Source organism: Pseudochaenichthys georgianus, chromosome 5, assembly GCF_902827115.2.
Source record: "Pseudochaenichthys georgianus chromosome 5, fPseGeo1.2, whole genome shotgun sequence".
Lineage (NCBI taxonomy): Eukaryota > Metazoa > Chordata > Actinopteri > Perciformes > Channichthyidae > Pseudochaenichthys > Pseudochaenichthys georgianus.
In genome coordinates, this window is record NC_047507.1 from 25,207,392 (window position 1) to 25,235,224 (window position 27,833).

Sequence of the window (27,833 nt, forward strand, 5' to 3'; positions counted from 1 at the left end):
GAAAACACCCACGGGCGTTAGGCTACCTTGGAACTGGAGCCCCAGGGTCTAATGTTGGTAGAGGTAGAGAGCAAGGGTGTATAATAAGAACGTAGAGAGCCGTCGACGTCATTAAATACACAATTGCTGGAGGCAAGGCGTGGTCCCTGAAGTGCCAAAAATATGTTTTCTTCTTAACACTCAGAGGATAACCAAACAATAAGCTCAACGTGTATATTGTCTTATCCCAACAGATAAGAACCTGCTGTTCCCACAGAGTAACATTACTTTCTCATACTTACCTAAAACGTTGTCATGCTTACCATGAACCGCAATTTAAACTCGCGGAAACGTTTTTTAATTTCAAAACCATGAATTGTCCCTTTAAGACCTCGCGTTACGTCAGATACTCGATAAGCGTCACGTGGTCTACGTCAGAGGGAACAGCAAAAGAACAAGATGGAGGAATATGCTAGAGAACCATGGTGAGTCTTATAACCAGATATATATACTTATTTATCATTTGTTTTAATAATTCATCTATTTGAAGTCACTAACACTTAAAGTGTGTATAACTAGTCTTTGTTACAAAAGGTGGCATTACCCAAAACATCTCCAACACTGCTAGTTTCCTAGCTGTAGCACTAATGCTAACTCTACATAGAAATGCATTGGCGGTGTGTGCTAGCATCAGTTGCTAAATCACGTTATTGACCTTGTTAGTTTACTCGCCCACATGTCATTACATTTACTTAACTGACTCTAGTCACTGCCCATGAGTTGACATGTGATTTAGATTTGAGTGTCAAGCAATGTTTCGGCAATATCATATGTTAAATTGGAGTAAAGGATGTTGCTTTAGCATGTTAGTAAGCTATCTATGTTAGCCACCTGTGTGCTAATGTTATCTGCCTGGGGAATACGGATTGTACAACAGCTGGAGAAGGTTACTTGAAGGTTTGTCCCATTTATCTAGCAACACTGCAATTTAAATCCGTGTCAATGCGGACATAAGGTATTTTACTTTGCTATTGATCAGGATAAGGGACACCGATTATACCATGGTCCGGTTTCATGCAGTTAGACAGTCCTGGATCAGGTTTAGTTATCAACCAGGGCATTTAAAAAATAAGTTTGTAACATTTTACAGCATAACAAAAGCGCTTTTTGTAAATGGATGTATGCATTGCTTAATGAATCGAACATTTTAATGAAACGTCTGAATTCCAGTAAAATAAAGCAACTAATTTAGCTTTTTAATTGTTAAAATATGATTAAATGTTATCGTCCATTTTCACGAAAAATATTTCTTGCTTCACAATCACCAGATTTTCATTAAAACACCTTAAATTACATCTGCAAGGTAACCCTCCTGCATTCTTAAAAAAACTGACAAAACAAGATAGATTTGAATAAACTACTGACCTTTCATGGATACGTATAGAAGATATTCTGCTTTTAACAAGACTCAACAACATGCACACAAACATCAGAATCAGAAACAGGTTTATTGCCAGGTAGGTTCGCACATACTAGGAATTTGACTTGATGTCATGGTGCATACATAAAATATAAAAAACAAGAAATATAATATAAATCACAAAATCGTTTACACCGTAATAAAATACAGTTAAATAGCAATAAAATAACAATTAAATAAAGCAGTAATTTACATGGAAATAGAATGCATTTTTGCATATAAACTATGAAATGTGAAATCAGAATATGTGCAGAAAGGTGTATGACATTGTGTGCATTAATGTAATGCATATAGTCTATGATGTGGCAGAGAAACTGTTCAGGTGGCGAGAGGTTCTGGTCCCGATGGAGCGCAGCCTCCTGCCAGAGGGGAGGGGGGAAAACAGTTTGTGTCCAGGGTGGGAGGGGTCGGCCACTATCTTCCCTGCCCGCCTCAGGGTCCTGGAGGCATGCAGGTCGTGGAGGGGTGGCAGATTGCAGCCGATCACCTTCTCTGCAGAGCAGATGACACCACATATCTTACATCCAACAATGTGATATGATTTAATGCAGAAATGTTGAAAATGAGTGATTTAAATGATAATTACATTTTCAAGTGTCTTTAGTCAGTATGCTCTGAGAGAGTAATTTAATATGGACATTGTATTTTAAAAATCACATTTTCTAAAATACACAAGTAAACTGTAAAGAGAAATTAAATTATGTTCCATAAATGATTATTATTATACATTTGCATATGCTTATTCCTTGAGACTCTCCTTTGGATTGAAATCCAATACTTGTAGAGCTTATCTAGGCTGAACCTGCCATGAATGATTATGACATTGGCTCCTGCCGCTTCACACTATGTACTGCACATTAAACAAGGATAGCTGATGGCGGTTTTATGCTTCCAGCCCCTGGAGGATCGTGGACGACTGTGGGGGAGCCTTCACCATGGGAGCTATTGGAGGAGGGATATTTCAGGCAGTCAAAGGCTTCAGAAACTCACCCTCAGTAAGTTCAGTCATGTAGATGGACTCTGTTCTTTGCTGTATTACCCGCCGCTTGGAAAATATTAAGAAAACATAAATATTACAATTCTTTGTCATTACAAGTTACAACTGAGTATGCTAAATACATTTCCATTCACCTGTGTTTTGTGTTGCTCTCCTGTAGGGAATGAACCACAGAATGAAAGGTAGCCTGACTGCAATCAAGACCAGAGCCCCACAGCTTGGAGGTAAGAATAACAGCTGAATGTATATATTATCTGCCTGTAGGTCAAATCAACAACCTGACGGGGTAAAAGCAATTTAATAATGTTCGTTGTTTTATGGATGTTTGGTCCATAGAATCTTACTAGGGACAGGAGAGACTAGTACTAGGTAGTTTTTAACTTGACCTCACATAACAAAGTGCCTAACAAAGTGCAAAGCATGTCGTAACTGTCTAGTTTAACTTGTTTTAAGAAACAATGTTGGGTTTCAGGAAGCTTTGCAGTTTGGGGAGGCCTTTTCTCCATGATTGACTGTGGTTTAGTAAAAGTACGAGGGAAGGAGGATCCCTGGAACTCAATAACAAGTGGGGCCTTGACGGGAGCTATCCTTGCTGCAAGAAGTGAGTAAGCTGAGAAGAAGTTGGCAGTTTACAGTCAACAGACAGCGTATACATGCAAGAGGCAAATGGTGGTGTTGCTGTTTTACACTGAACAAAGAGTTTAAAGTAAATCTACCAGCTTTGTGCAATGTGTACCCTTCCATGTTGTGTGTTAACCATCCTGTTCCTCTGTAGATGGTCCGGTTGCTATGATGGGCTCTGCAGCCATGGGAGGCATCCTGCTGGGTTTGATAGAGGGCGCAGGAATCTTGCTCACTAGGTTCGCCTCTTCACAGTTCCCAACTGGTGAGTACTTCTTATGATATTTGAAGTTTGTGTCATTTATATTTAGGGATGTTAAGCATTTGCCTAAATGAAAACGCAGCTGTCTGTCTGCCTCCTTTACACCAGATATTAAAACCTTGAAGTGAGTGGGTCTCCACATATCATTTTTTTCCAGAGTGCCACCTTTTAAAAATAATAATGTTCCCATTGAGGAGCAAACAACTGCAGCTCCCAGCGTCTTTTTTCAGAGACTTCTGCATCTATGTGCGGCAGCTCTGTGTGCTGTTAGTTGAACATATCTCACCCGTTAACTTGACTATAGAAAAATGGAGGAGCTTGCTTTGGCTGTGTCCGTCTATCCTGACCTTTATTTGTCAGACAGACGCTATCATAACAAAGACGATTAACTCAGCCATGTATGTATGAGAGATGACCTCTGCGGTGGTAAATAAGTAGTAACCGTCTGTAACGGCTATTTCTATGGTCGCCCTACACCTGACAAGTTTTTCTACATTTGGATTACTTGTGATACATTAGTCACATTCCCACCTGCTACCATGCTTTACACAAACAGCTTCCAATCCCCATTCATAGCCTACTAAAACATCAGGCTGGGAGATCAAATACCTAAAACATCTATGAATTGTCGATATAATATGGGTAAATTCCCAAAAACTACTAAATTTAGATTTTACTGTAGTTACCAGGTGTAGTGTGATATGAAAGATATTTGTCCACAGACTGAGTAAAACATCTAGTGTAGCTTGACTACTTATTTTCAGTTTATGCAGTTGGGTTAACAATTTGTAATCCTTGTGTAAAGTGTCCTGACCCAAAGACCATATTTGAAGGTAAAACACAAAATATGTTCACCTAATTATGTCAAAAACATGAATCTCAATAGATTATTTATCAATTAATTAATACAATACATTATGACATTTCATAACAGGAAAAGCCCAGATATAATAAATAACATTTATTATGAGTGTTTTTATTTTTCAATGTTTTATATTAGCGGCAAATCATTCAAATAAATCTGCACAATAATATTAAGCATAATTATAAGCACCACTACACAACATACTTTAAACAATCTGCCTTGTATATATGGAATCTTGGCACAGCTCAGGAGTACATTTATTTTTAATTAAGGTATCACCCCACCTAGTTAACAGCTGTTGGACCTCTGATTTAGGGTAAATCTGAATTGAACTTTATTTTGTCTCCCCAGGACCCCAGTTTGCAGAGGAGCCCGCCCCTCCTCCCACGCCGCCCTCTCCCTTCGGAGACTACAGACAATACCAGTGAGAGGACTGCCCCGCTTCTTTTCCACTAGGCCTTTTTCTAAACCCTTGCTGGATAATGTTTAATCTATCAAAAACATGCCACATACCGAACTTATTGAATTATAAATATGTGGTATACTTATGTATATATAAAGTAAAGGCTTTCTGCTTGTATTCACCCATGTCAGTCTTTATTTGCCTTTTTAAATATGTCACCTGCTTGGGCTAGCCGTTTAGATTTTAGATTTATGAAGGCAAATACAAATCAGATACAATGCTATTCCTAGTTTTTATAAAGAGTGATTTTATTTATTTTATTTTGTGAAGAGTAGTACCTGATTGTTCCCTTTTATGTGACCATGCTTTTACATTCACCACAAAGGTGTGCAAGAGGCTGCTGATGACAAAGGATGGCATAGGCAGTACAAATGAATGGAGAAACTCAAGCAAGGGATCGATGCATATTGTATGAAGTCTGTATGATAGATTGACTATGGTACAATAAAGAAACAAGTTGTTAAAGTGACTGTTGTAGTTGTATGAATACATTTAAGCCATGGTCTTTGTCCTGGCTTATAGGAAAAGTGTAAATTTAAGAATGAGTTTGTTAAACAGCTACACATGCCCGTAATTCATGCTGCCTTTGCAGGATTGCTCATTCTCCGCTAGAGGGCAGTCCTTGCTAAAAGTATGGCTCTTTCTTTACTTGGCCAACAATTGTGTTACTGACTCCTTTAGGATGTGTGTATAAAAGCCACATAAGGGAGTACTTTCCTCACACACACACACACACACACACACACACACACACACACACACACACACACGTTATCTGTTTGAAGCCGGCTCTGTGCAGCTACAGGTGAAGGACACGGGGAAGGAACTGTTGATGCAACTTCAACGTCACCAGTTTGATATGTAGGGTCAGGGTTCATTTATTTCTTTAGTCACAAAAAAGATACTAGAAAACTTACTGCATAATACTTGATGCAGTTTTAACAAGTAAAAGGTTTAATATGGTGATTCCATTCTAATTAACACACCTTAGCTATTAGGGACTAACTATCTCGGACTAATATCTACTAAAGGATTTCAGGAATGTATCCACCTATTTGCTTGATCATTCAAGTCGTGTTATCAATAAAATGTCCAAGCATTTAGGGAAAACACAAGGGCTTGTTTTGACAAATCAAATCCCCAAAAAACTGCAAAGAAATTCAGTATGCTTTCATAAAAGATGTGGGTTAACCAGTCGTTTTATTGGCCAGTATTCAGACTCAGAGTCAGAGACCTTATGTGGAGACTTTTAAGTTTATTTGAATGTTAGATTTTAAGACTTGACATTTTGGTTATACTTGTTCAGAATTCAACTTATGTAAAACCGGCACTTCAAAACAGCAAATATTCACATTTGATCAAATGAAACGTTAGTTTTAGGGACATTCTTTGTATTACATTTTATATATCCTACTATTTTGATGAAAATACATATGCTCTCCTCTCTAATAAATCAAAAAACAATGTTAACAAAGTAAAAGAAACATGTCCAATGGTGTATGTGAGTGAAACTTGAAATTGACAAAAAAGTTGTTAATGACTAAGAATGACACAAAACAAAACGGCTCAATAAAGGACATGTGTACGTTATGTTTCTTTACCACATGAGACTTGACTTTAAACTGGACAAAAGACTTACAGTTCTCAGTCATTGAGTAGAAAGTATATCTATTGGAATAGTATAATAAAGTAGCATAACATGTAAATACTTGAATAACCTACACGTTCCTCAAAGTTAAGTATGCTGCAGTACTTGAGTAACTGTTAACTGCTACTTCGGTACTTACCAACACAACAAAGTGGCATATTTCAATATATCTTTGTTTTACATTTTGAAAGTAATAAAGTAGTAACTCATCCTCAAGAATGTGTAATGTCTTCACCAGGAAGAAATGTTTTTCGCAGTAAATATGTAATAATGGATAAAATGATGTGTGTGTGTTCTGACACTCATCTTTACTGTGCTGCCCCGTTATCATGCAAATGATGCGGGACGAGAGGCCGATGTGTCATGCCCTTTTAAGAAAAATGAGAAATAGTGGGGAGTGACGTCTGCTGCGCACACAGGCCGGAGGCAAACTGACACTTGCGGAGCGGCGAGAGACAGCGAGAGAAACGGTGAGTGCAAACCACAAACTTTACTACATGCTAAACGCGGACAAATAACCCATTTGCTTGGGAGCACGTCTTGTCGACACATGCGGGATTAGTATCGAATACATGGCGTGTGTAGTTTAAATGAAAAGAAATTGTCCGCAAGTACAAAACGGAGTGTGCACTCCCATTTTAGTCAAGGCCAGGCGGAAGGGCAGGTAACGTTAGCAGCAATCGCTCTTTCTTGAGAAAATACACCGTGATAGGGGTTGACTTAAGACCTGCCAGGCCCGGTTGACGTGTGAGCTGTAAAATGCGCTTGATTCCAGCGTGTTTCTGACAGCCTAGCTGTGTTTTGATTGTACACGGAGGACAGGAATGTGTCGGCTAGCTAGCTTGATGCTAACGGAGCTGTAGCTAGCGGTTGTTAAGTGTCGGCGGCCCGTCGCAGGCAGTTAAAGCTAGCTAGTTAGCGGCATTGTGCTAACGAGCTTTGAAAACGGGATTTAGCGTAGTCGCCGATGTGAACCTAGATTGTTTATGGACAGATGCTGTCTGGATTAAAGATTGTTATTTTAAGTATCTGTAAGCGGGTTTGTGATTTGATTTGATTGGTGTTATGAAGCTGAAGGGTGTAATCATGCATCGACGGAGTGTTAGTTGCTGCTCTGTGGTTATAGAGCCAGCCACAGATTGTAGGGATTTAGCATGACCTGGAGTGATAAACATATGCCACTGCCGTAAGCAAATTAGGTAGATTCACAGGGATATAACCCAAGAGCTCATTTGACTTTCTCCTGTCTGGGGCCAAGCTCTTATTTTATGGGTTGCCTGTTGCAGGTTTTTTACTGCTGCATGGAGAGTGATGTGAAACAGGAAAGGTGTACTACATCCTCAAACTATAAACACACAGTCGGGATGCTTTATTAAAAATAGAGTATCAAGAGGTGTAGGCATCCCTGCAGAGGTGGATTATCGTCTCCTTTTCAACATGTGTTAACTGAAATGATGCATCCGCCTCATCCTGTGCCCTGAATCTCCCCATAGCTCATAATCAGGTATAGGCTATAAAACCCACTTCCTCCCTAAGCAAGCCTAGTTGTCTGGAGCTTTGAACAGGAACCGAGACTGGAAGAATCTATTTTAGAAGATAGCTACTCCTTTTCCATCCTATCAGCATGAATCCTTCTTGCTCTCTGGAAAGAGGATGTGGTTACAGGTCAAAGCCTCAGCCAAACACATGCATTCTGTGGGTGTTTGTCAGTTACAGATATTTGTCATAACTTAGTCACACGAAGTTTCGTTTGCCGGGCTGCAGTTTGGTTTTGACTCGCGGTGGGACATTCAGGGACCTGAAGAGAGATGTCACAACTATCTAACTAGATAACTTCAAAGCTTTTGGTTCCTTATTCAGTCTTGAGGTATAATTTTGAAAGAGAAGATGCGTAGGAAGTTTGATACCATCTTAAGGAGAGATAACATTTCAATTGGCCTTTACATCAGTTTAAATGTTCATGAGTAATGTAAATGCAGTGTTATCTATTACATGTGAATGTCAGCTTTCATGAGTACCGGTAGTTGCTGTTGTAATAAACTAGCTTTTATTTTTTAAGTTCTGGTGGTAGCAATTTATTTTATAGGCTTGTAAATGTTTTTATTTACTAGGATGTTTCCTAGAAAGAACTTTGTAAGTTTGGCACTCATTATAGGTCAAATTAGTGTTGGTGTCGTTCCAATTAATTAATTCCAATTAACTGCTAAGCTTGCTAGTCTTTCAGTTGGCGAAAGCAGGTCATCAAAAACATCCCAAAAGTGCAATTTGAGTATAGGCATCATCCAGTTTAACATATGAAGATTAACATGTTTAATAGCAAATTAATCAAGTAATTTGATGAAAATAAAATACATTTCAACCCGATTTTAAATTGAACAGTACTTATAGGGAAACTCCTCTGAATATTCAACAGCTGATTTTGAACTCAACCCAAGCCAATAAACGGTGTCTTCTACTAATGGCACCAAAAGACATCATAAAAAAAGAGGATAATAAATTATATGTAAAATAAAGCGTTATGTCTTCTTTACTCAAGACCTTTGCTTGACAGATTTTCTGCTGTCAGTAGTTCCTGGGTGATTTCCCTGTTAGTGTGTGGGTTTCTTATGCTGTGTGAACAAGTGATGTGTGAACAAGTGCTGTGTGAACAAGTGATGTGGACTGTGGTTGTGGTTGAGGTAATGAGTAACAATGAGCTTATCAACATTAAAACGCGCTCCACCAGAACCACTATTATGTCACCCTGTTTTCGCCTTAAAACCTCAAGGGGTATTTTTTTATCAGCGTCGCTCCCGTAATTGTCATGTAGGTCAACAAGCAAGCAAATCGGAAGATGACACAAGTCGGTATCAAGCTGCCAGCTTAACCAACGGATGTGTGCATTTTCACCATCTACATTGGGCGGAGGATACAGAGGGCAGCTGTCAATCAAACCGCCCTGCTGAGTCAGGCGCTGTGACAGCTTCACATCTGTTGGATTAGCCTCGCTACAGCAGGAAACGGTGCATCCTGAATGTTGTAGCATAGCTGTGAAGCCTCCTGCTCTCTTATTTCAGCTTCCTCTCGACTGAGGCGTAGTTTATACAGACACATTTGCTGCATATTCTTGCTTAGCAGCACCACCTCGTCCAGTTTCCAGCCTTAGATGGATACATACCTTTGGCTGTAGAGGGTGAGTGATGCGGTGATGTCATGGTAGAGCATGTTTTCTGTGGCATGTGGCTTTCCCTCGCTCCTTATTTGCTGGGGTTACTACGAGAGCAGAGGAACGGCAGCGATGTGTTTGTTTTGTTGGGAATGACAGTGTGTAGTTCAGGGCGATGGAAAGAAGGAGAGGTTTGGTTTTTAAAGGGAGATGTCCTTAAATGGCCATCCGTGTGTGTCTGTTTGTGTGTGTCATGAGTGTGTAGGCAGGCCGTTGAGGGAGTACAGTGCAGCGTGTAGTGAGTGTCTGTGAAAGTTTGTAGAAAAGGAGTCAAATTAAGAGCATCCTTTGCAGAAGATGCTACAGTTATGAGTAGGAAGCTCAATAAGACCAGAGTTCAAAGGAGAAAGTTGTTCACTCATTGAATATAAAGCAGCATTTTTGGGGGCTTGATTGGGAATGTCATTTGAGTTGGGGGAAAGTGGTATTTTTGTCTTGGCAGGCATCAAGCACATCCACTTTGCTATTCTCGAGAACCTCATTTAACACACTCGAGCTGCAAAACGTTGTCCTTCACTGCTACTCGAGCTTAGAGAGAAGTACACTGTCTTGCCTTTTGACGCTCGGCTCAACAACGCATTTTAACTTCAAAATGTATTTGTAAGCAAAAGTTAAGCGTAGCTCAACAGCATTACAAATATTAAGATATTAATTTTTCTCACCACGCCTACATAGACCAATATTTTAATTTATGAAGATGATTTACTGAGTTCTGAGCTCTTAAACTGCCCTTCTGGTTGTGTGCAATAAGTTAATGGCAAAATAACTAATTATGACGTTTATTTCCCAAATGACTATTGCCCCAATGCTCTATTTATGTATTGAAAATGTGTTCAGTAGCATCAGTTTTTGTTATACATATTTGAAAATCTTTTTACCATACTTTTATGAGCTGGTAACATAATCTATTTTAAGATTAGTTGAACATCATTCCCTTTTGTTGACACAGGACACACAACTACATTTGTTATCCCTTAGAATGTCTATCTCACCTTTCCTGGAAAAAAAGTAAATCACTTCCTCCAACATCAGAAAAAAACAAACAATAGTTTTATGAAAAATGCAAGGGATTAAGTTTAAACACAACCAGTCCTTTTTAAAAAGTATTTTTGTTGTAAAATGAAACCAATAAGCCTTATGAATACCTCAGCTTTGGGTCCTAACACAGATCTGCAGCATCTCAGCGTTGCCTTTAATCTAACAGTGACTATCACAGAGTGGGTTCCTGATGTCACCTCTCTTATCTTGTGAACCCTCAGTGTTCATACAACAACCATGACATGTGGATAGCTGACAGTAAGGCCTAAATGTAAGTGAGACATTCTCTTTATGACATTGTATATGTTACACTGTGCATGCACTTGCCTCTGGTCTTGAATGTTTACATGAGTGCAGCAGGCACTATTTGCATAGCACTCGTGCGCCCTGGTTTCTTTTTTTTTTCTTTCTTCCCATGGCTCCTCCCTAATCGTGCAAGGAGAACTTCTCTTTGTTGTGTAGAGGATTAGTGAATATGAATTATTCACAGTCCGGGCTTCATATCCCACATGGTCACTGCTTGCAATTGAAGTTGGAGGTCCTTGGTTCCTTCATCCACCCCCCCTGAGTATTTTTGATGGAGTGTGCTGCAAAAAGAACAGTGCAGGAGGGGATCATCTGCTTCCCAGAGTGCTTTCTGATTAGCTTTTTATTTGGGCAAAAGAGTTGACTATTAACGTGTGGCTATACTTTGTCCCTTTAGACCTGATTTGAACTTGAAGCCACTTTCTGATTTTCAACACAGCATGCACTTCAACTCATGCTGGAGATGCTGTCCTCTCAGGGCTAGTCCTTTGATGTGAGGCCTAAGCAACCTGGTGTCTGTTTTCCCCTCACTACAAACCTAGTCACATTTAAGGTAACACTGAAACTCTGGCTTTTAAATAACGTACCTCTAATACAGACGTGTAGGCAGGGTTGAATTTAATAGCGTGTGTGTGTATATATAAAAGCCTATTATCAGGCTGTGTAGCTCAGCCTGTGTTCTCTCAGAGTAGGGCTTTTTTCTATATGTTTTGTACTTCAAATAAATAATTACTTGGCTGGTGAACAATAGCTTTTCATATAAATCTAATTTGTTATGATCCAGAAATCCCCCTCTTCTTTCCCCACCACCCCTCAGTGTAGCGGGCTCTCTCTCTGCAGTGACACAGTTGGCCAACTCCACTGACTTTATGCCACAATGTGTGCCAGTAATTAGGAGCCTCTGCATCCCTTTAAACCGGGATATTCCAGTTATTTCCCAATGTCCTCCCCACTGCAGGTTTCACTTTCAGCTGTTTGCTGTCATTAGTCAAAAACACTGACACTATACTGCTGTCTTACAAAAACAAACTGGAGTGACTTCAACATCTGACAGCAGGGTGTGTTTTGGGTTGTGAATGCCAGATGCTTGTGTCATTATGAGGAATATCTGCCAGATCCATGGATCATCTCCCTTTAGTTCCACGCATGCACGCGCGCGCACACACACACCATCGTCAACATTTGTGAAAAATGTGAGGGTTTTTGTAAAGTCATAAGAATGCTCTTTTTGTAAGCATTAACTCGGACTCTTACCTCAGACAGGAAAGCTACGTGCAATATTATATCTGCAAATACCAACATCTTTGATAGCTCGGGTATGATAAAGAACCGGATCCTTAAACCGGAAGTATTTTCTGCAAGAAAGGAAGCAAGTAAATAATATCAGTGTACACTGGTCCCCTATTTCAGTTATCACTGTGTAACAATCTTGAAAATAGTCTTATCTCGTCTTTAAATCATTTTGTATGGTGTTTGTTTGACAAGTTGTCATGTTTCTGTTGATAGTGCAAAAAGGGGAAGGTTTTTACTCCAAAAAGTTGGTTGCTAATACAAGTAAAAGTAAAAAAAATTGCAAAGAAGTTCTGAAGTTATACAGAACACACACACACACACACACACACACACACACACACACACACACACACACACACACACACACACACACACACACACACACACACACACACACACACACACACACACACACACACACACACACACACACACACACACACACACACCCCACAGCTGGTTTGTGTTAGAGAGGGGTCACATACTATTCACCTCCTCCACCCTGAAACAGCTCCACTTATGGGTGTTCCCTCCATTGTGGTGCTGCTTCTTGTCCATAAGTTCCAGGAATGACTAGAATCCTTCCTCTTGAGGGGAAAAACTCTGAGAACAGAGACTGGGAAATTCCTTTGTTTTGAAAAATTAGATCTTGTTTTGTTTTCTCCTCTATCTTTACACCCTTTTCTCATCTTGTTTCTCCCATTTTGCTTTTCCTCATTCGTCCAGAGCAGATTGTTGGGCTGTCCGGTGAAGCAAACCCGCCATGCGTGAATACAAGCTCGTGGTGTTAGGCTCTGGAGGTGTGGGCAAGTCTGCTCTGGTGAGTATTCCCTCCTGAACCCCTTCCTGCCCCCCTCCCACTCTAACACCTCTGCAGTGTGTTTCCTTTGTACTTCGCTGGGACGACAAAAACCTAATATTGCTTTAAGTTGTTGGAGAAAACTTTTTAGTTCAATCATTTAGGGAATTTTTGACACTGGCTGCCACAACACCACATGTGAAACTGTCTGATCCTCTTTTTTAACCATAAAAGTTTTGCTTTTGCTTTTCTTTTGTGGGTGGTAACATGCTTGTGTTTCCTAACAAATGTCTGCATTCCCGGAAAATGCTCAGTACAAAAAAAACGTAAAAATATCAGAATACCTTTTTTATATAGAGTAATAACTATAACTTGTTGAGTAATACTAACAATACAAGTAATATAAATGAACTATTATAAGTAAAATAGTATAGATAAACAAAATTTCTCATGGTATTAGGAATACAGTTATGCTTATTCTAGCCTTGCCAATATTATCATTAAGAAAAGTCTTAATTAACTTTTAAATATCCTGTTGCCCAATTATTTTGTATATTTTCAGAAGGCTATAATTGTCTGAAATATTACATGTTCTTTTGAGCTAACTTAGTCCAGGTGTCGCAGTCGCGCTAATCTCTCTGAAACTGGCAGGCGGACATGTTTACGCCTTCAGACATTATCAGGTGAACTCGGTCCACCTTAATGTAAACTCACGGGCAGGCGCAGTGCCTAATGTCATGTGTGTCTCTATACGATGAATCAGAGATGTGCTGGGCTTCTGTTGAACTTTGTCTTCCGACTGGCAACATCACAAACACCCTCTTCCTCAGTGCCTGGCCGTGTTGTTGTGACAGCCCAGCAGCGGGGACACATTTGCCACTCTGGATATATCGCTGCTGTGGCCCGGGAGGTCACATTGATCTGACGTTGTCTTCCTCTGTGTCTTCTCTTACAGACAGTTCAGTTTGTACAGGGAATCTTTGTGGAAAAATATGACCCTACAATAGAAGACTCGTACAGAAAGGTGAGTGTCCCTTGAGGAGGGATTGTTAGCAGCTGTTCTTCAGGTTCACTTCATGATATTATTCTCTCTCATCTAACTCCCTTCATCCTTCTTTTTTTTTTTTCTCTCCTTTTAGTAAATTCCTGTGCTTTTACATGTACTATCTCCTAGGGCTGCTCGATTATGGCAAAAATCATAATCTCGATTATTTGGGTCACTAATTGTAATCGTGATTATTAAATTCGATTATTCATTGACTTAGACACATCCATTTATTGGAGAACAGTATGTTTTTAACAGTTGATTTAGATTACGTTGTTTTCGTAATCGTTGCAAGCCATAATCGTAATCGCGATTTAAAATACGATTTAAAATACGATTTAATTGAGCAGCCTTACTATCTCCTCCTTCATTATCTCCTCCACTGTTGTATCTGCCTCTTGGCATGTATTCATTCCAGTATTTTAATGATAGACTATGATGTGCCCATTGACCTGAAATGCAGCTTGACATGATCCGTTTCCTTTTTTCTCCCAGCAAGTGGAGGTAGATGGGCAGCAATGTATGCTTGAAATTCTCGACACAGCAGGCACAGTAAGTGAACCCTGTACCACTGAAGTCTCTATCCACTCCATGCACCACTGTATTGACCACATTATAGGTCATGGGAAACTCCTTTCTTCTAGGATAGTGATTTATTTTGGGGTAAAACAGAAATCCCAGGCTTGAGGTGGGTGGGTTTTGTAAGAAACATTGAGAAGTACTATGCTGTCAAAGACTTAACCAGCTGAGATGCCATGTAGTTATGACCTGAAACACTGTTATGTTTTTCCATAAAGACATTCATCCTACTGACTTGATCCCCTGACACGTTTCCCTAGCGCTACCTTGAGGTGGACATTTGTAGATTTGAGTGAAATGACTATTTGTTGGATTACCATGATATGTGGTGCAGATGTTCACCTCTCTGTTAGCGATCAACTTACGATTTAACTGGTCACTTCAAATCTCATTGAGCATCATTGTATGTTTCAAATGTATTTTACATATGCACAAGATTTACAGTGAAACCAAATCCTTGACGTAAGCATGCTAACATACTGAACTAAGATGGTGAATATGGTCAATATACTATAGCTTGTAAACTGATGTTGTTAGAATTGAGCTTAAAGTCTTACAGCATGTCTTTATACTCAAAGTCTTGTTGTCAGGAATATCTCCATCTTTAATCCAGCAGAAGAGTGTACGTGTCAAAGGTTATTGTATGTATGTATGTTGATTATGCAGAAGCAACATGCATGTTCATGCCCGTTTCTAGTGGACAATCGTGGGGTGCTGGTATTTCTCACACACACTGCACAATGGTGTGAGTGTGCTGTGGAGAGACTTGACGGAGATCCAGCAACACCCCACCACACATAATCTGTCACTATATGTGCTGAATCTCAGAGCAGGTCACAATATTGTGATTATGAGTTGTAATGGACATTAACAATGGATGCTAAGAGGAAATATGACAGAGCTCATGCCTTTGCCCTTTATCTTGCTGTGCAGGAGCAGTTCACGGCGATGAGGGACCTGTACATGAAGAACGGCCAAGGCTTCGCCCTGGTATACTCCATCACAGCACAGTCCACCTTCAACGACCTGCAGGACCTGAGAGAACAGATTCTACGAGTAAAGGACACAGAGGATGTAAGTCTGCACTTAGCATATTAACATCAGCTCCTCGCATTTTCACAGACGTTTTTCTCATGTTCTATCATGGTTAAATGGGTTGTAGAGCCACAGGGAATGAACAGCACAGAAACAAGCTCTGCACTTCTCTGTTCTCAGCCGCCTACATTGATCAGGACCTGCTTGTACTGTTGCTATGGATACTATTCAACACTGTAATCACTGCATCTTATGCCAGTAATTACACATTTGTATTACCTAAACATAATGCACTCGGTGTCACGTCTGTTGGCTATATAGTGAGAACAATAAGGAAACTCACTGAAACTTGTGTATTGTACTCGGCCTAGCATTAGCTAATGTTAGCGTCACGCAGGTCTCTGTGGTTTTACTTCATCTGTTTAAATGGACGGAGCCAGAGTCCCCGCTAAGCTAAGAGGCCAGTACAAAGGAGGGGAATGTCTTTTTCTCTTTAGTCTTACTTTTAACAGACATGCACTGTGGTTTCCCCTCCAAGTGTGCCCCTCAGCTTGGATCTGTAACGGAGCAAATCAAAAGAAGACGTGTCACGTCATTATTTTCCTGGTTTGCTTTTTCTTCAAGGCATATTTCCATTTGTTGGATATCTGGTGAATTGTGAGGCAGTAGAGTGAGTACGCTCTTCATGCACTCTCTACTGGCCCAGATAGTGCGTCAGCAGGATCTCAGATGCCCTTTTTTGGTGATCTCAAGAGAGAGTGAATGTTACCATAACCCTCTCTCTCCTTACTTCTTCCTTTCCTTGCTTTCTCCCTGTTCCCTATCAACCGTCTAAAAAGCAGCTCTGCAGCTGGTAGCTGAAGTTTTCAAATCTTCTGTGTCCATCTTTTGGTTTGTCCTTCTCTTGCTCCCGTTCTCTGTGTCTGTGCCAGTTAACTCCTGTTACTCTCTGCCCCCCCCCCCCTCTTCTCTATGGCCTTCCTTGTGGTCTTACTGTGGTCTGGCACTCTGTGCGGGTGATTGGACTGTCAGGGACGATGTGCAAAGAAAGCTTCAGCTCATCAGAAACACACTGGATCGTGAGGCTGTGGTGCTTCATTAGAGCGTACGTGGTTAGAGAGCTGAGGTTAGCCTCAGGCTAACAGATGGATTGCAGGATCAGTGGCTGCAAGAAAACAGTCGAGGTCCCTCAACATTTCTTAGGTTTGTTCTTATCTGGGTACTATGGCCACCCGTTAGCTATCAGTCCGCTGGTGATTCAAGCTTTTACCTTCAATGACCAGCACATCTGTTTATCTCTCTTTGCCCTTTGCAGGAATGCACCGCCTAAGGAAATGCTTAAAAAGGTCTCTTTTATTTGGCGAAAGCTTTAAAACTATTTCTAAAGCAGACATTCTGGTTGCTGCTGCAGCTGTTCTCATTCTCGGCTTTTCCACGCACAATTGACTGCAAAGCTGGCAAAACGTACAGACTCACTTGAAATGTCCAAGCTCAATTAACAAGCCTTTAATGACTGCACATTTCAACACAGTAGGGTGAAATTAGAAGAGGAGAATGAAGTGGGTGAGCACTCACCAGTGTATTAAGAGCTCACTCCCTTTACTTCTTTCTACAATTGTTATGTAAGAAAGATCTTATGATTTTTCTGGGTCCATCTCCGTCTCTACTTGTGTGACTCGGATGGTACTAATGCCTGACTCCATGCTTGTGACTCACAGATCCATTCATTTGGGGTACTTTGTACTCCCCTTTTCTGCGTTCCCCACAGTCAGATCTTTAGGAGGCCGTTGTGGGCGGGACCTGTCTGTAGCATGTTAACAGCGTCTGAAGGGTTTCTCTGTGGCCTGCACGGATTCCTCCAGTCTGCTAATGCTGCTGACTCTGAACATTTTTTCTTCCCTGCATACCTCTATCCTACCATCCCCTCTCTCCATCCTTTTTATTCCAGCTTGGCTCACAGTTTGTGTTAGGAGGGCATACCACTGGTTCTCCCAGGACCCCTGGGAGAAATGTCATTCAGCAGTGCAGTGGGCTTGTTTGGATATCAAACATCAAGCAGCAACCTCCACGGGGTTAATCTAAACATCGCAGCTTCCTGTCGTCTGCCCCACAGCCCGGAGAGAGCGAGGCAGAAAAGGAAAAAAAGGATCCTGGAATATTCATCCAGTGCTTTGAAAAGTGTTACATCTTCTGAAGGAGCGTGGCCACACCGCTGTCAAAAACGACCCCTGAACAGTAGCCTTGTGGGTAGAAGAATGTCTCAAGTTTAAACAAGTTAGCGCATGTCAGGGTGCTAGCATGTTGCTTACAGACATTCAGTTTTTCCACCAGACATGTCTAAGTGTCATTTCTGGACCATGAGAAGGGAGTGAAGGCAGGATTTCCCATTCATGGATTTATTTGTTGCAGTCTCACCACCACAAATAGATTTCCCCAGCTGATATATTATTGGCGCCTGTTGTGCTGCCTGCTACATTTTCCACCAGCTGATTACGTCTCTTGCCTGTTATGCTTCACCACACACACACACACACACACACACACACACACACACACACACACACACACACACACACACACACACACACACACACACACACACACACACACACACACACACCCTGTGAACCCCTGGAAAACTGAGGCAAACATTGAACTCTTTCTCAGACTTGAGCCTTTTTCTGTTGCCATACAATTTGACGGTGGCTGGTTAGTAAAGCCAAGTTTAAATGCAGACTGATCGCACACTGTCTATCACACACACTATCATGTAATTCCAGAGAGCAGCCAGAGCGTGGAATCCAGCTGAAATGTTCAAATTCAGGAAGGAAAGCGATGTTATCCTGGCCGGGCGGGGCTGCCATGACTTCCTCTCAGGCCAGCATGCTCCCTAGATAGACGGTCAGGAAACAGCAGGCAGGATGAGACGCATCCCGACACCCTGGCTGCCCCGACTCGGCCCACTGTGACAGTTAGGGTCCGATGTTATGCCCGGAATATTCTCTCTTCCTCAGAGAGTTTTTGTTTTTTTGACCTTGGCTGGTAAAACATCTGACTTGTTCCACAAAAGAAGAAGTGTCTGGTTTTTGGGAGACTCCAAAACCAACTGCACATGTCAGTGGTTGTGTTCCCAGCTTAGGATTTCCTTCTCTAAAGAAGCAAAAGAAACTGCAATCATTGCAAATTCACATTGATTTCTTAATCTCTTGTGTCCCCGTTGTGTAACCTAAACGATTAGTTTGCCTGACCACAGGGATGGATTGATTTTCTTTGTGACCCTGTAATTCTACTTCAAATGGAAATGAATAAGCTCTTAATAATAATAATGTCTCCACTGTGTACTTTAAGGATGCGTGTGAGTGCATATTGTCCTGCTTATACTCTCACTTCCTCCTTCCCTATGTCAATACTTTGCACTGGACAGATATAGACTTTTATGTCCGCAGTGTGCTCGGCAGTCATGTTTAAGGAGAGCTTTCTTTCAAGGGGCAGGCAGCAGCTTTTAAAAGAGTTTCTTTATCGAACACACTGATGTTCGTATGTACAGCACTTTTGCAATATCCAAGCTTTACGTAGAATTCCTGGCATTTTCACAAATACTCCTCTCTACTTTCTCTGTTTATTTGTATGGGCTTACTTATGAACCTATGGGCTTACCACTGAAAATAATTGCAGGACACATCTGTGTTCAATTAGCATCTTTCAGGGCTTCAGATCTGTTGTTTTTCCACTTATCGGTGCTGACAATTTTGTATGTATTGAGATAATCACTATGCCGCTATGTTATATGAATTACATATTTTAAAAGAGAGAATGCTATTTATATTGCATGTATGAAGTTAAGTCTATTTTTATGACACAAAGTCACACACGCGGCTCACACTCTTTCCTCTGCTTGTCCTCAGGTGCCGATGATCTTGGTGGGGAACAAGTGCGATTTGGAGGATGAGCGTGTGGTGGGGAAGGAGCAGGGCCAGAACCTGGCCAGACAGTGGAACCACTGTGCCTTTTTAGAGTCCTCTGCTAAGTCAAAGATCAACGTGCTCGATGTGAGTACACCCAGAAACTAACCACTGGTTAACCTGCCCACACATCTTCAAAGAGCAGCTACCATATTACTTTTATCGCTCAGGGATTTATTGAAACGCTAACCTAATTGTAAGAATAACCTCATCTGAGTTTTCTGTAAACAAAGACTGGTATGGTTCATCCAAGATGCAAGTGCTAATGAGCTCAGTCGGATTATACTTAATACACCCTTGTTAAACCAAATGTGTGTAAGCATCAATCCATTTAGTAATGAGGCCTCAAGTGATTTCTTAAAGGCGCCACAGTGTGTTTGGAACTGCCTTGTTTGAAAGAGGAGATATGATTTGACTGATGTTCAATAATTGAAATATTTGTTTGTCGCCTCTTTTCTCAGATCTTCTATGACCTGGTCAGACAGATAAATAGGAAAACGCCAGTGGAAAAGAAGAAGGCGAAAAAGAAATCCAACTGTGTCCTGCTTTAAAAGACCCCTCCAGCCCCTGCAGCAGCTCTGAGCCAGGTGTGTGTGTGTGTGTGTGTGTGTAACATTTCCAATAGTCTAGTCACAAAGGCCCAGGAGCTCACCTTTCTGTGAGGTCATGATGCCCAGGCTGGCTGTCAGGTTAATTAGTGTTGCATAACGGAGCCTACACACGGCGGCGTGCGTTGCCGCTTGGTGGTGGGCGTGTCTTGAGCTTGGGAAGTCAACGCGAGCAACGCGACCAACAACCAATCACATGAATGTCCCGCCCCGGACAGACAAAGCAAAGCATTCATGCTACATCCATGCTGGCTAAATATACTGTCTATGCTTGCTAGCTGTCCATTCAAACGAAGTACACTGGATATAAACTCCCCAAACAGGCGAAAACCTACCAGTTTCCCCCACTGTCTCTGCCACCTCCCCCCATGCCTGGCTCCTCCGGTTTGTATCCCTGTATGTAAAGAGGGACTGGTCATAGAGTACCGGGTGATTCCCTACCGCCACGATCATTTTCTCCTCCATTTTTTGACATATGGGAAATAACTGCGGTCTGGCTCTCCCAACATACACGCGGTTTGATTGGCTAGCGCTTGTACTGTCAGATTTGCATACGCAGGATTTGATTGGCTGACGCCTCCGTCGAGGCGGCAAAAGTAGAACATTGCTCTACTTTTGCAGCGAGCACCGCGAGAGAAGCTACGCTTTGCTCCCACAATGCAGTTCGGCGAATAGTGACGTCACCCCATTCAAAGTGAATGGGCAGAAGCGTTGAAGCGGCAACGCACGCCGCCGTGTGTAGGGGCCGTAAGAGCTTTGATCTTTCTATGTCATCCCACATGATGCTACTCACTTTTAGTTCATCACAGTCTATTATGGGTCTCTTTGCCTGCAGTGAAGTGCGGTCAAATGAATCTGATTTAACATCACGTCACCAGTGGGCCTTGTTGAGCTCGTTAAGGAGGACTTGAGAAGCTAGGAGGGAGTGGAGAAACTCGGGAGGAGCGATTCAGAGAGAGAGAGCCCCCCCTTATGGAGAGTAGATGTGCAACAGATATTATAACTGGGAAATGGTACAAAAAAAGAAAGTTGCTATTGGTTCCATTTATTCTAAATGAACTCACTTCACATAAACACCTGAACTGGACGGAGTAAAGGTTTTGTGGATCAAAAAGTCTATACAAATGCTTTGGAAATAGTCCTATAGTATCAATTTCATACAAAACATGTAAAAGACGAATAAGGAAAATGTAAGTAATTTTTAGAATTATATTATACTTTATTTACTCCCTTAATGCTCTGCCCCGCTGTAACCCTTTGCCTCTCGGCTACCTGAGGCTTGTGCTTCGTGCGCATAGAAATCCTGACCGGAAAGATAAAGTAATCTTCTCCCAATAAAAACCCATAGCGGCCTCAGGAGCCAAACATTTGGTGTTCCTCAACCTACCTTGTGCAGCCTACAGAAAACAAGTTTGCACAAGGAAAGTACCTGTGGCTGATGCCGCCCTCGTCAAGTGGATTGATAATACCTGAACAAAGGCAGAATACTTGGGAGTGAGCCAGTAAATACAAGCGCTGTCAAATGAATTACTCTATATTCATGAAATAAATATACAAACATAAAATAAATGGCAATGCCATCAATTTCACCCATTCAAAAAATTATCCCAATAAGTGTTTTCCACTGTTTATATATCAAGGGTTTTTATTTGTTGTCATTCTAGTGCAGTTTATGGGAGTTGCAGGGTACTTCTTCTGTGTACTGGGTTATAAATGTAGTCATTATCTGAAGAGGAACTATTCCACGTGACAACAGATCAGACATCTATTATAAGGCGTATGTGTGGGACAAGTCGTGTCACTTTCCAAGATGACAGCAGTTGTCATCTCGTGACAGAGAAAAGCATTGCTTCGATGCTGATTGGCTACAGATCCAGTAAATGTTTCAGGACATGCCAACATCCCCCGAGTCGGCCTTCAAACGTGTGAAGTGCTTGCATTAGCAATTCCTCTGCATCCTTGTTGCTGTTGAATGAATGAGTCACTGTATGATGGCTGGCTTTAAATGTGGACCTCAGCAGACTGCAGCTGCTGGTTGAGTCTGAGGAAATCCAAATCTGTCATTAGTTTACCAGAGAAAATGAGTATCGCTTCTTCATTTTGTAATCGTTTTACAGCATTTTTTATTATTAGGCCGGACACTTAATGAGGAAGGCTGAAAGCAGCCCAAATCAGGCTGCGTATTCCCATCAATCTTTCTTAAATAGAAACGAGTCGATTTATTTTAAGCTGTCCTGGTAATGATCTGCATTGTATGTGATGCAATAATGATAATAGGCGCTGGATTGCTGCTTGACAGTACATGTCATCTACTATCCTTAAAGATCTTTTTGTAAATATTGGCTTCATTGTTTCCATCCTACTGTAAGTGTAAGGACGTATTTCTACATTCAGTTGCTTTTAAGATTATACATGCTATTTTTTAGCTGGAGCTTGGCAACTTCTGTCACTATATACATATGGTAATTCCATTATGCATATCTGTTAGCAGCCAGAAATGCTCAAGGAAAAGCTTATTTAGTATAAGTTGTGTGGCTAAATATTTGGTATCTTCCCACAGTATATTTTTGTTATACTTCCCAATTCTTATTTTAGCTGCTGGCCACATTAGCAGAAGGTCAGGGGTTATTATGCGCTCCTGATAACATTTCACCCCAGTTAACCCTCCGCTCAGTCTCAGTCAGAATGTTTCCACCCTGAAGTGGAAAGTTTCCTTTAAAAGATGACTTGAGGTTCACTAGTTTGAGCATGTCTCGTGACAAATCATGACCTTTCCCCAGCCTCACATGGAGATTAATACGCTGGGTGTCAGTATTTCCAAACATTGAAGGAAATAGCCTAATCTGTTCCCTATGGCTGGTTGGAAAAACCTGCGTCTCCTCAAAGGCAATCATGGTGTTATACGTGTAGACCTTTATATATACAGACACTAAGAATGTAGTAGTTAATGTAGTTAAAAGAATAGCTTGACAACAAATGGCTGACATCTTGCTCAAGTGTCATACATGCCGACTTTTAACCATGTGTGGCCTGCTGTCCTGTAGCTGAGCCCTTTTTTATTTAAGTTGACAAACCTTTGAATTACAATGATCTCAGTCTCACATTGTCATAATAATAACTATATGTTTGGAGAAATCGATATCAAAACGAAAAACTCATATCTGTTTAGGTATACACTATACCAGACCAGGAACAATAGTAATTGTACCCCACTGCACAGGGGATTTGCTGTTCTACTGCTGCCTCGATTCATTTGTATGTTTGTGTTAATAATATACATTTATTTTATTCACCCCGAAGTTGGTATAAAAGCCAAACATTTTGAAGTGGTTATTTGAATAAAAACACACTTCAAATACAAAACAACAAAAGATCTGATTACCATTTCAATATCTGGCTTGATTAAAAAAAACATCTAGGCATTTGTTGTTTTAATTATGTATTATAAGCTTCTTAGACCTAGTATTAGGAAGTTAACCATGGTCATAAAACCCTCTCTAATATAACATGTTTGCTGTTATTGGTATTAGTGTTGCACCCACTCTATTAAATGCTGCTTTGCTTCCATATCAAATCTCCTGTCTGTCTATCTAAAGTAGGGGCGTGCTGACTGCCCTCTACTGTAGGTGATACCCTAACCATGGCGAAGTACCTCAGACAGCCCACCTTCAACACATCTGAACTGTTCCGAAAACACATTTTGGGCATTGTTGTCAGAACAAAACCCCATAGTGCCAAACAGCAGAGATGGTACACCCACCTCCACTTTTCACTCGCAGGTTGGGTGGGGAATCAAACATTTGATATGACAGATAACAGGAGATTAGTGAACAGACAGTGCTATTGTGCCCGGCCCAGACATCAGGGTCACTGAGCCACCCACTGCGTTCCCCGTCTGAATCCATCTGTGTTGGTCAGTTAGTGGTCCGGTGAGAGAGAGGGGCCTCAGTCAGCAGGCCCCGGGGCGGTGTCTGCCCCCCCCCCGCACCTTGCTCCGTTCACACACTGGCCGGCTCAATGAACCAACACTAATGGGATTACAGCCCCACTGTTCCACCGCTCACCACACACAATCTCATTCACTGTAGAGAGAGAGAGGGGTTACAGTGCCAGCCTCGGACAGCACAGACTGAGAGTTAATGGGACCCTTCACTTTGTACAACATGGGCATTTTCCAGTTTGCTGACCTCATGAGCTGCAGTCTTTGATTTTAGCTGCCGCTGTATTCACTCGGACAGAAATTGAAATGAAGCTGATACTTGATATGATGGCATATTGATTCTAAAGATGCAGGCTCGGAGAGCATTTGCAGTTTTGTGCTGAAGTTTTTAAACCTGACTTGCTGTTAAAATAGTTACAGGCATCTTTTTAATACTTTTTTTGCACATAGTTTGTTTCTTCGCTGCACAGTGTTGAGGCAGATGTGCCCACATGTTGTTTTATCATTGCATTACTTTGCCATTACAGTTTTATAGACTGAGTAATTGAGCTTCAGGTTGTCTTTTAGAACTTTGAAGTCTAGGACTGTACTTACTAGATGTTACTCCAGCTGGAGGCCTTGAATGCAACTTTAACAGACTTCACAATAAGCTCTTTTCAAAGCAGACCGTCACAGCAACAAAAAAGCAGGTGTAACCAATGACATTGAACATGGCTGCTTTCCACGTTAGTGCCCTGGTTGGTCATGCCTGCGAGCTGCAGTCGATTGCATAAGGCCCTGGAACATTTATTTGGAGCATAGCCATCCGTAATCTTGATTATAACCTCTGTGCTTTGTAAATATCATAAGCCAACATGCCTGCTGTGAAAACACTCCACTGGTTTACCTCCACTCTTCACAGCCTGAGAGCAAACTGCAGCCCTCACTGCCCATGACAGCCATTTTGCTTTTAATAAAAAACATAAAACATGTCACCAACCAAAACATTAAACGGTTCCATAAAAGTTTACAAAGAAGTTACTGTATTAAGAATCAAATTTAAAAGTAGTCATTTTAATGTTTTGTCATTGTCTTTAAAGTTCTTGCGGTTACGTAACATCACATTTAGCTGATGCTGCTGTCCAAGAGGAAAATCCATGCTTTATTGCAATTAGTGCAATAAATCATAAAGATACAACCACAGAAAAGCAAGAAACACAAGGTACTAGGTGTGTCACCGCTCGGCTAATACATCATTATTGCACCTGTGCAATCTATTTATAATTGTGTCATATTGAGTGTCGTTTTTTTTCATTTCAGTAAGCTACGTAAAAAAAACAGGAGGATACAAATTCTGAACATCAAGAATATCTCAAGCACATTAACAACCACTTATATTTTGAACGTAGTTCTTCACTTGTACTATATTAGTCTATTCTATTCAAATGGTATATATATTTCATGATGGTTTCATAGTAGATGTGTTGCTCCTCCTGAGGTTACTTCAATTTGTAACTCTTTAAAGGGTTTTCTTTTAGGATTCTATCCTTATCCAAATCGATTATGTAAGGATAGAGGGTCCTTTTATGTTTTACATATTGTAAAGACCCTGAAGGCACATTTGTCATATTGAGCGATGTAAACAGAATTGACTTCATCTTAATTCTAAGAATATATATTGGGAATGCATTTCTCACCTTTTTAAGACCAAAATATTAGCTTTGTGTCGTGGCTTTTAATGTCCCGAGTTAAATGTTTTCCTCCTACGTTTCCCTCCAACAGATGTAATGCCATTCACCGGCCACTAGAGGGCATTACATTTAATTGAACTTATACAAAGGGGCTGCAATAAAACACAAGGACACATACTCAAAACAATAAGAACAATACAGATATATTTGCTATAAATAAGCAGAGCCATTGAAAGTGCTGGTGCATTAGTCTCAGGTGCACCTGGCTGCTAAATCCTAAGAACTGCTACAGGATTTGTATTTTGATAAATACTAACCCTTTTGATAAGTATTTTTTTTACTTTTATTTTTTTTATTATATAATAACTTAGTACTTTTTTTTAACACATGTAACATTAAGCTGTCTGTGGCTCTTTCCTGCTGTAACGATGCAAATGTCCCCTGTGTGGGACTAATAAAGGTATTCTGATTCTGAAATAGGTGAAACCCTTTAAGTGCTACATCTTTTTTGTCTTTGTCTGTTTAATGGCCACATCAAGGGCTAAGAACGCTTGTAAGTCTCTGTCAGGCTGAATGTGTACTAAATAACTTTGTTGTGTTGCAGAAATGCTGTAATGAAGAACTGTTGCTCTGATTGGAACGTGCCAGCATTCCAACAGCCCACCCCCACCCCCCTCCCACCCACCCACTCCCCCCCCCCCCCCCCCCCTCCATCAGCCATACACGGAGAATCAGCTGAACTGCTCCTATCAAAGACGAGGATGACCTGCACCAGCGAGAGAAAGGGAGATGGGGAGAGTAAAGAGTGAGATGGAAAAGACAGTAAGAGAGAGAAGACCGTTCTCTTGCCTCCGAGGACCTTCCTCTGTGTCTCAGTTTCAGTGTGAACCCAGAACGGACAGTCTCCATTTTCTGCACCAACAAACGCCACAAACTTATGATGATAAAAGCCTCTGAAAGTTTAAAAAAAAAGTGTCCATGAGCCGCCTACATGGCCCAAGAGCAGCCCCCCCCCCCCCCCCCCCCCCCCTCGTTTTCATTTTTGGAAGGTTAAACAAAAAGATAATAACAGCGATGAAAAGAAGGAAAACAAAGTTAGAACTTCAGTATTTTTCATCTTTTTCAATATCAATATCGTAGACATGGAAGTTGACCTCTTTTTAGTTGTATGATTATAAATATTCAAAAACGAGCATGGAAGAAAATGCGTCAGTTATTAAGTGTAGATGTTTTGAAGTGAAATCAAGTGGAAAAGTGCAAATTTCTTTTATAGCCATACACCTATTCTCCATGCCTGTCATGTCAGTGATGATAGATCAAGGTCTATAATATGTATTATTATTTTTATTATATATTTTTTTCTTTGTTCGCCCTGTTGTTCATGGACTTCTCTTCAGCAAATCTCTCTCTGATGTGACTTAATTTTATACTCCGTCACTGGGATGTCATAGCTCCCATAATATATTCTAATGCCATTTTTTGCATAATAATGCTTCAGAAAAAAATGGGTCTTTTATAGAAGAAATATGGGGAAAATAAGGATTGATTTCTATGTCTCTTGAAGCTGAAATATATTATACTAAACCAACTCTAATAATGCTTCGTGTTTTTCTGTCAATGATGTTCCAGCTTTTATGGATTATTAAAGTACATTTTAGTACATTTTCATTATATTGGTCAATGTATTTTTGTGAATTAAACTTTTATCCAAAGCAGATTTGACTTATTTGAGAAGAGTGTAATTAAACGTTTTTTTTGCTTTTATTTAAATGTTTGGAAACTTGTACGAAACAAAAATAAGGAACTTGTTGGGAAATGCAAGTTATTTATTATAGAGAAGATATTACTGTACAACTAGCAAATTCAAACCGGATCTTTTATCCTTTTTCAGATTCACCTTACTGTAGTGTGGTCCGTAGGTTTTTGTGCATGTAAATGGTCTGCAAAGGGTACATTCCCAAAGTTCAAAGACACTCCCACCCCCCCTGCCTGAAACACCCCGATTGGACTCATTTATTTATTTCCCTAACATAATGAC

General features: G+C 40.8%; 2 protein-coding genes across 5 annotated transcripts; both read left to right on the plus strand.

The window, feature by feature from the left end:
- The first annotated feature begins 369 nt into the window (after positions 1-369).
- On the plus strand, positions 370-5,136 carry timm17a (translocase of inner mitochondrial membrane 17 homolog A (yeast)). Its single transcript, XM_034084002.1, has 6 exons — positions 370-464; positions 2,355-2,454; positions 2,617-2,680; positions 2,929-3,057; positions 3,232-3,342; positions 4,556-5,136. Exons 1-6 carry the CDS (start codon positions 439-441, stop codon positions 4,630-4,632), a joined length of 507 nt encoding a protein of 168 aa, XP_033939893.1. The 5' UTR covers positions 370-438; the 3' UTR covers positions 4,633-5,136.
- Positions 5,137-6,685: 1,549 nt separating this feature from the next.
- On the plus strand, positions 6,686-26,481 carry LOC117446294 (ras-related protein Rap-1A). Of its 4 annotated transcripts, none has more exons than XM_034082412.2 (8): positions 6,686-6,785; positions 12,889-12,977; positions 13,912-13,980; positions 14,497-14,553; positions 15,514-15,654; positions 19,521-19,664; positions 20,039-20,164; positions 26,400-26,481. In XM_034082412.2, exons 2-7 carry the CDS (start codon positions 12,921-12,923, stop codon positions 20,126-20,128), a joined length of 558 nt encoding a protein of 185 aa, XP_033938303.1. In that variant the 5' UTR covers positions 6,686-6,785; positions 12,889-12,920; the 3' UTR covers positions 20,129-20,164; positions 26,400-26,481. The 4 variants fall into 4 exon arrangements, with proteins under 4 accessions (XP_033938303.1, XP_033938304.1, XP_033938307.1 ...); XM_034082413.2 differs by having other exon boundaries at positions 6,695-6,785; positions 12,884-12,977; XM_034082416.2 differs by lacking the exon at positions 6,686-6,785 and adding an exon at positions 9,320-9,487 and having other exon boundaries at positions 12,884-12,977.
- The last annotated feature ends 1,352 nt before the right edge of the window (positions 26,482-27,833 follow it).

Excerpts from the sequence above, each read along its gene's own strand:
- timm17a (XM_034084002.1), top strand. The coding sequence starts at position 439 with ATGGAGGAATATGCTAGAGAACCATG. Across the intron at positions 2,455-2,616 it reads GCTTCAGAAACTCACCCTCA|GGAATGAACCACAGAATGAA; the intron begins GTAAGTTCAGTC and ends GCTCTCCTGTAG. Across the intron at positions 3,343-4,555 it reads CTCTTCACAGTTCCCAACTG|GACCCCAGTTTGCAGAGGAG; the intron begins GTGAGTACTTCT and ends TTGTCTCCCCAG.
- LOC117446294 (XM_034082412.2), top strand. The coding sequence starts at position 12,921 with ATGCGTGAATACAAGCTCGTGGTGTTAGGCTCTGGAGGTGTGGGCAAG. Across the intron at positions 13,981-14,496 it reads TAGAAGACTCGTACAGAAAG|CAAGTGGAGGTAGATGGGCA; the intron begins GTGAGTGTCCCT and ends TTTTTCTCCCAG. Across the intron at positions 19,665-20,038 it reads CAAAGATCAACGTGCTCGAT|ATCTTCTATGACCTGGTCAG; the intron begins GTGAGTACACCC and ends CTCTTTTCTCAG.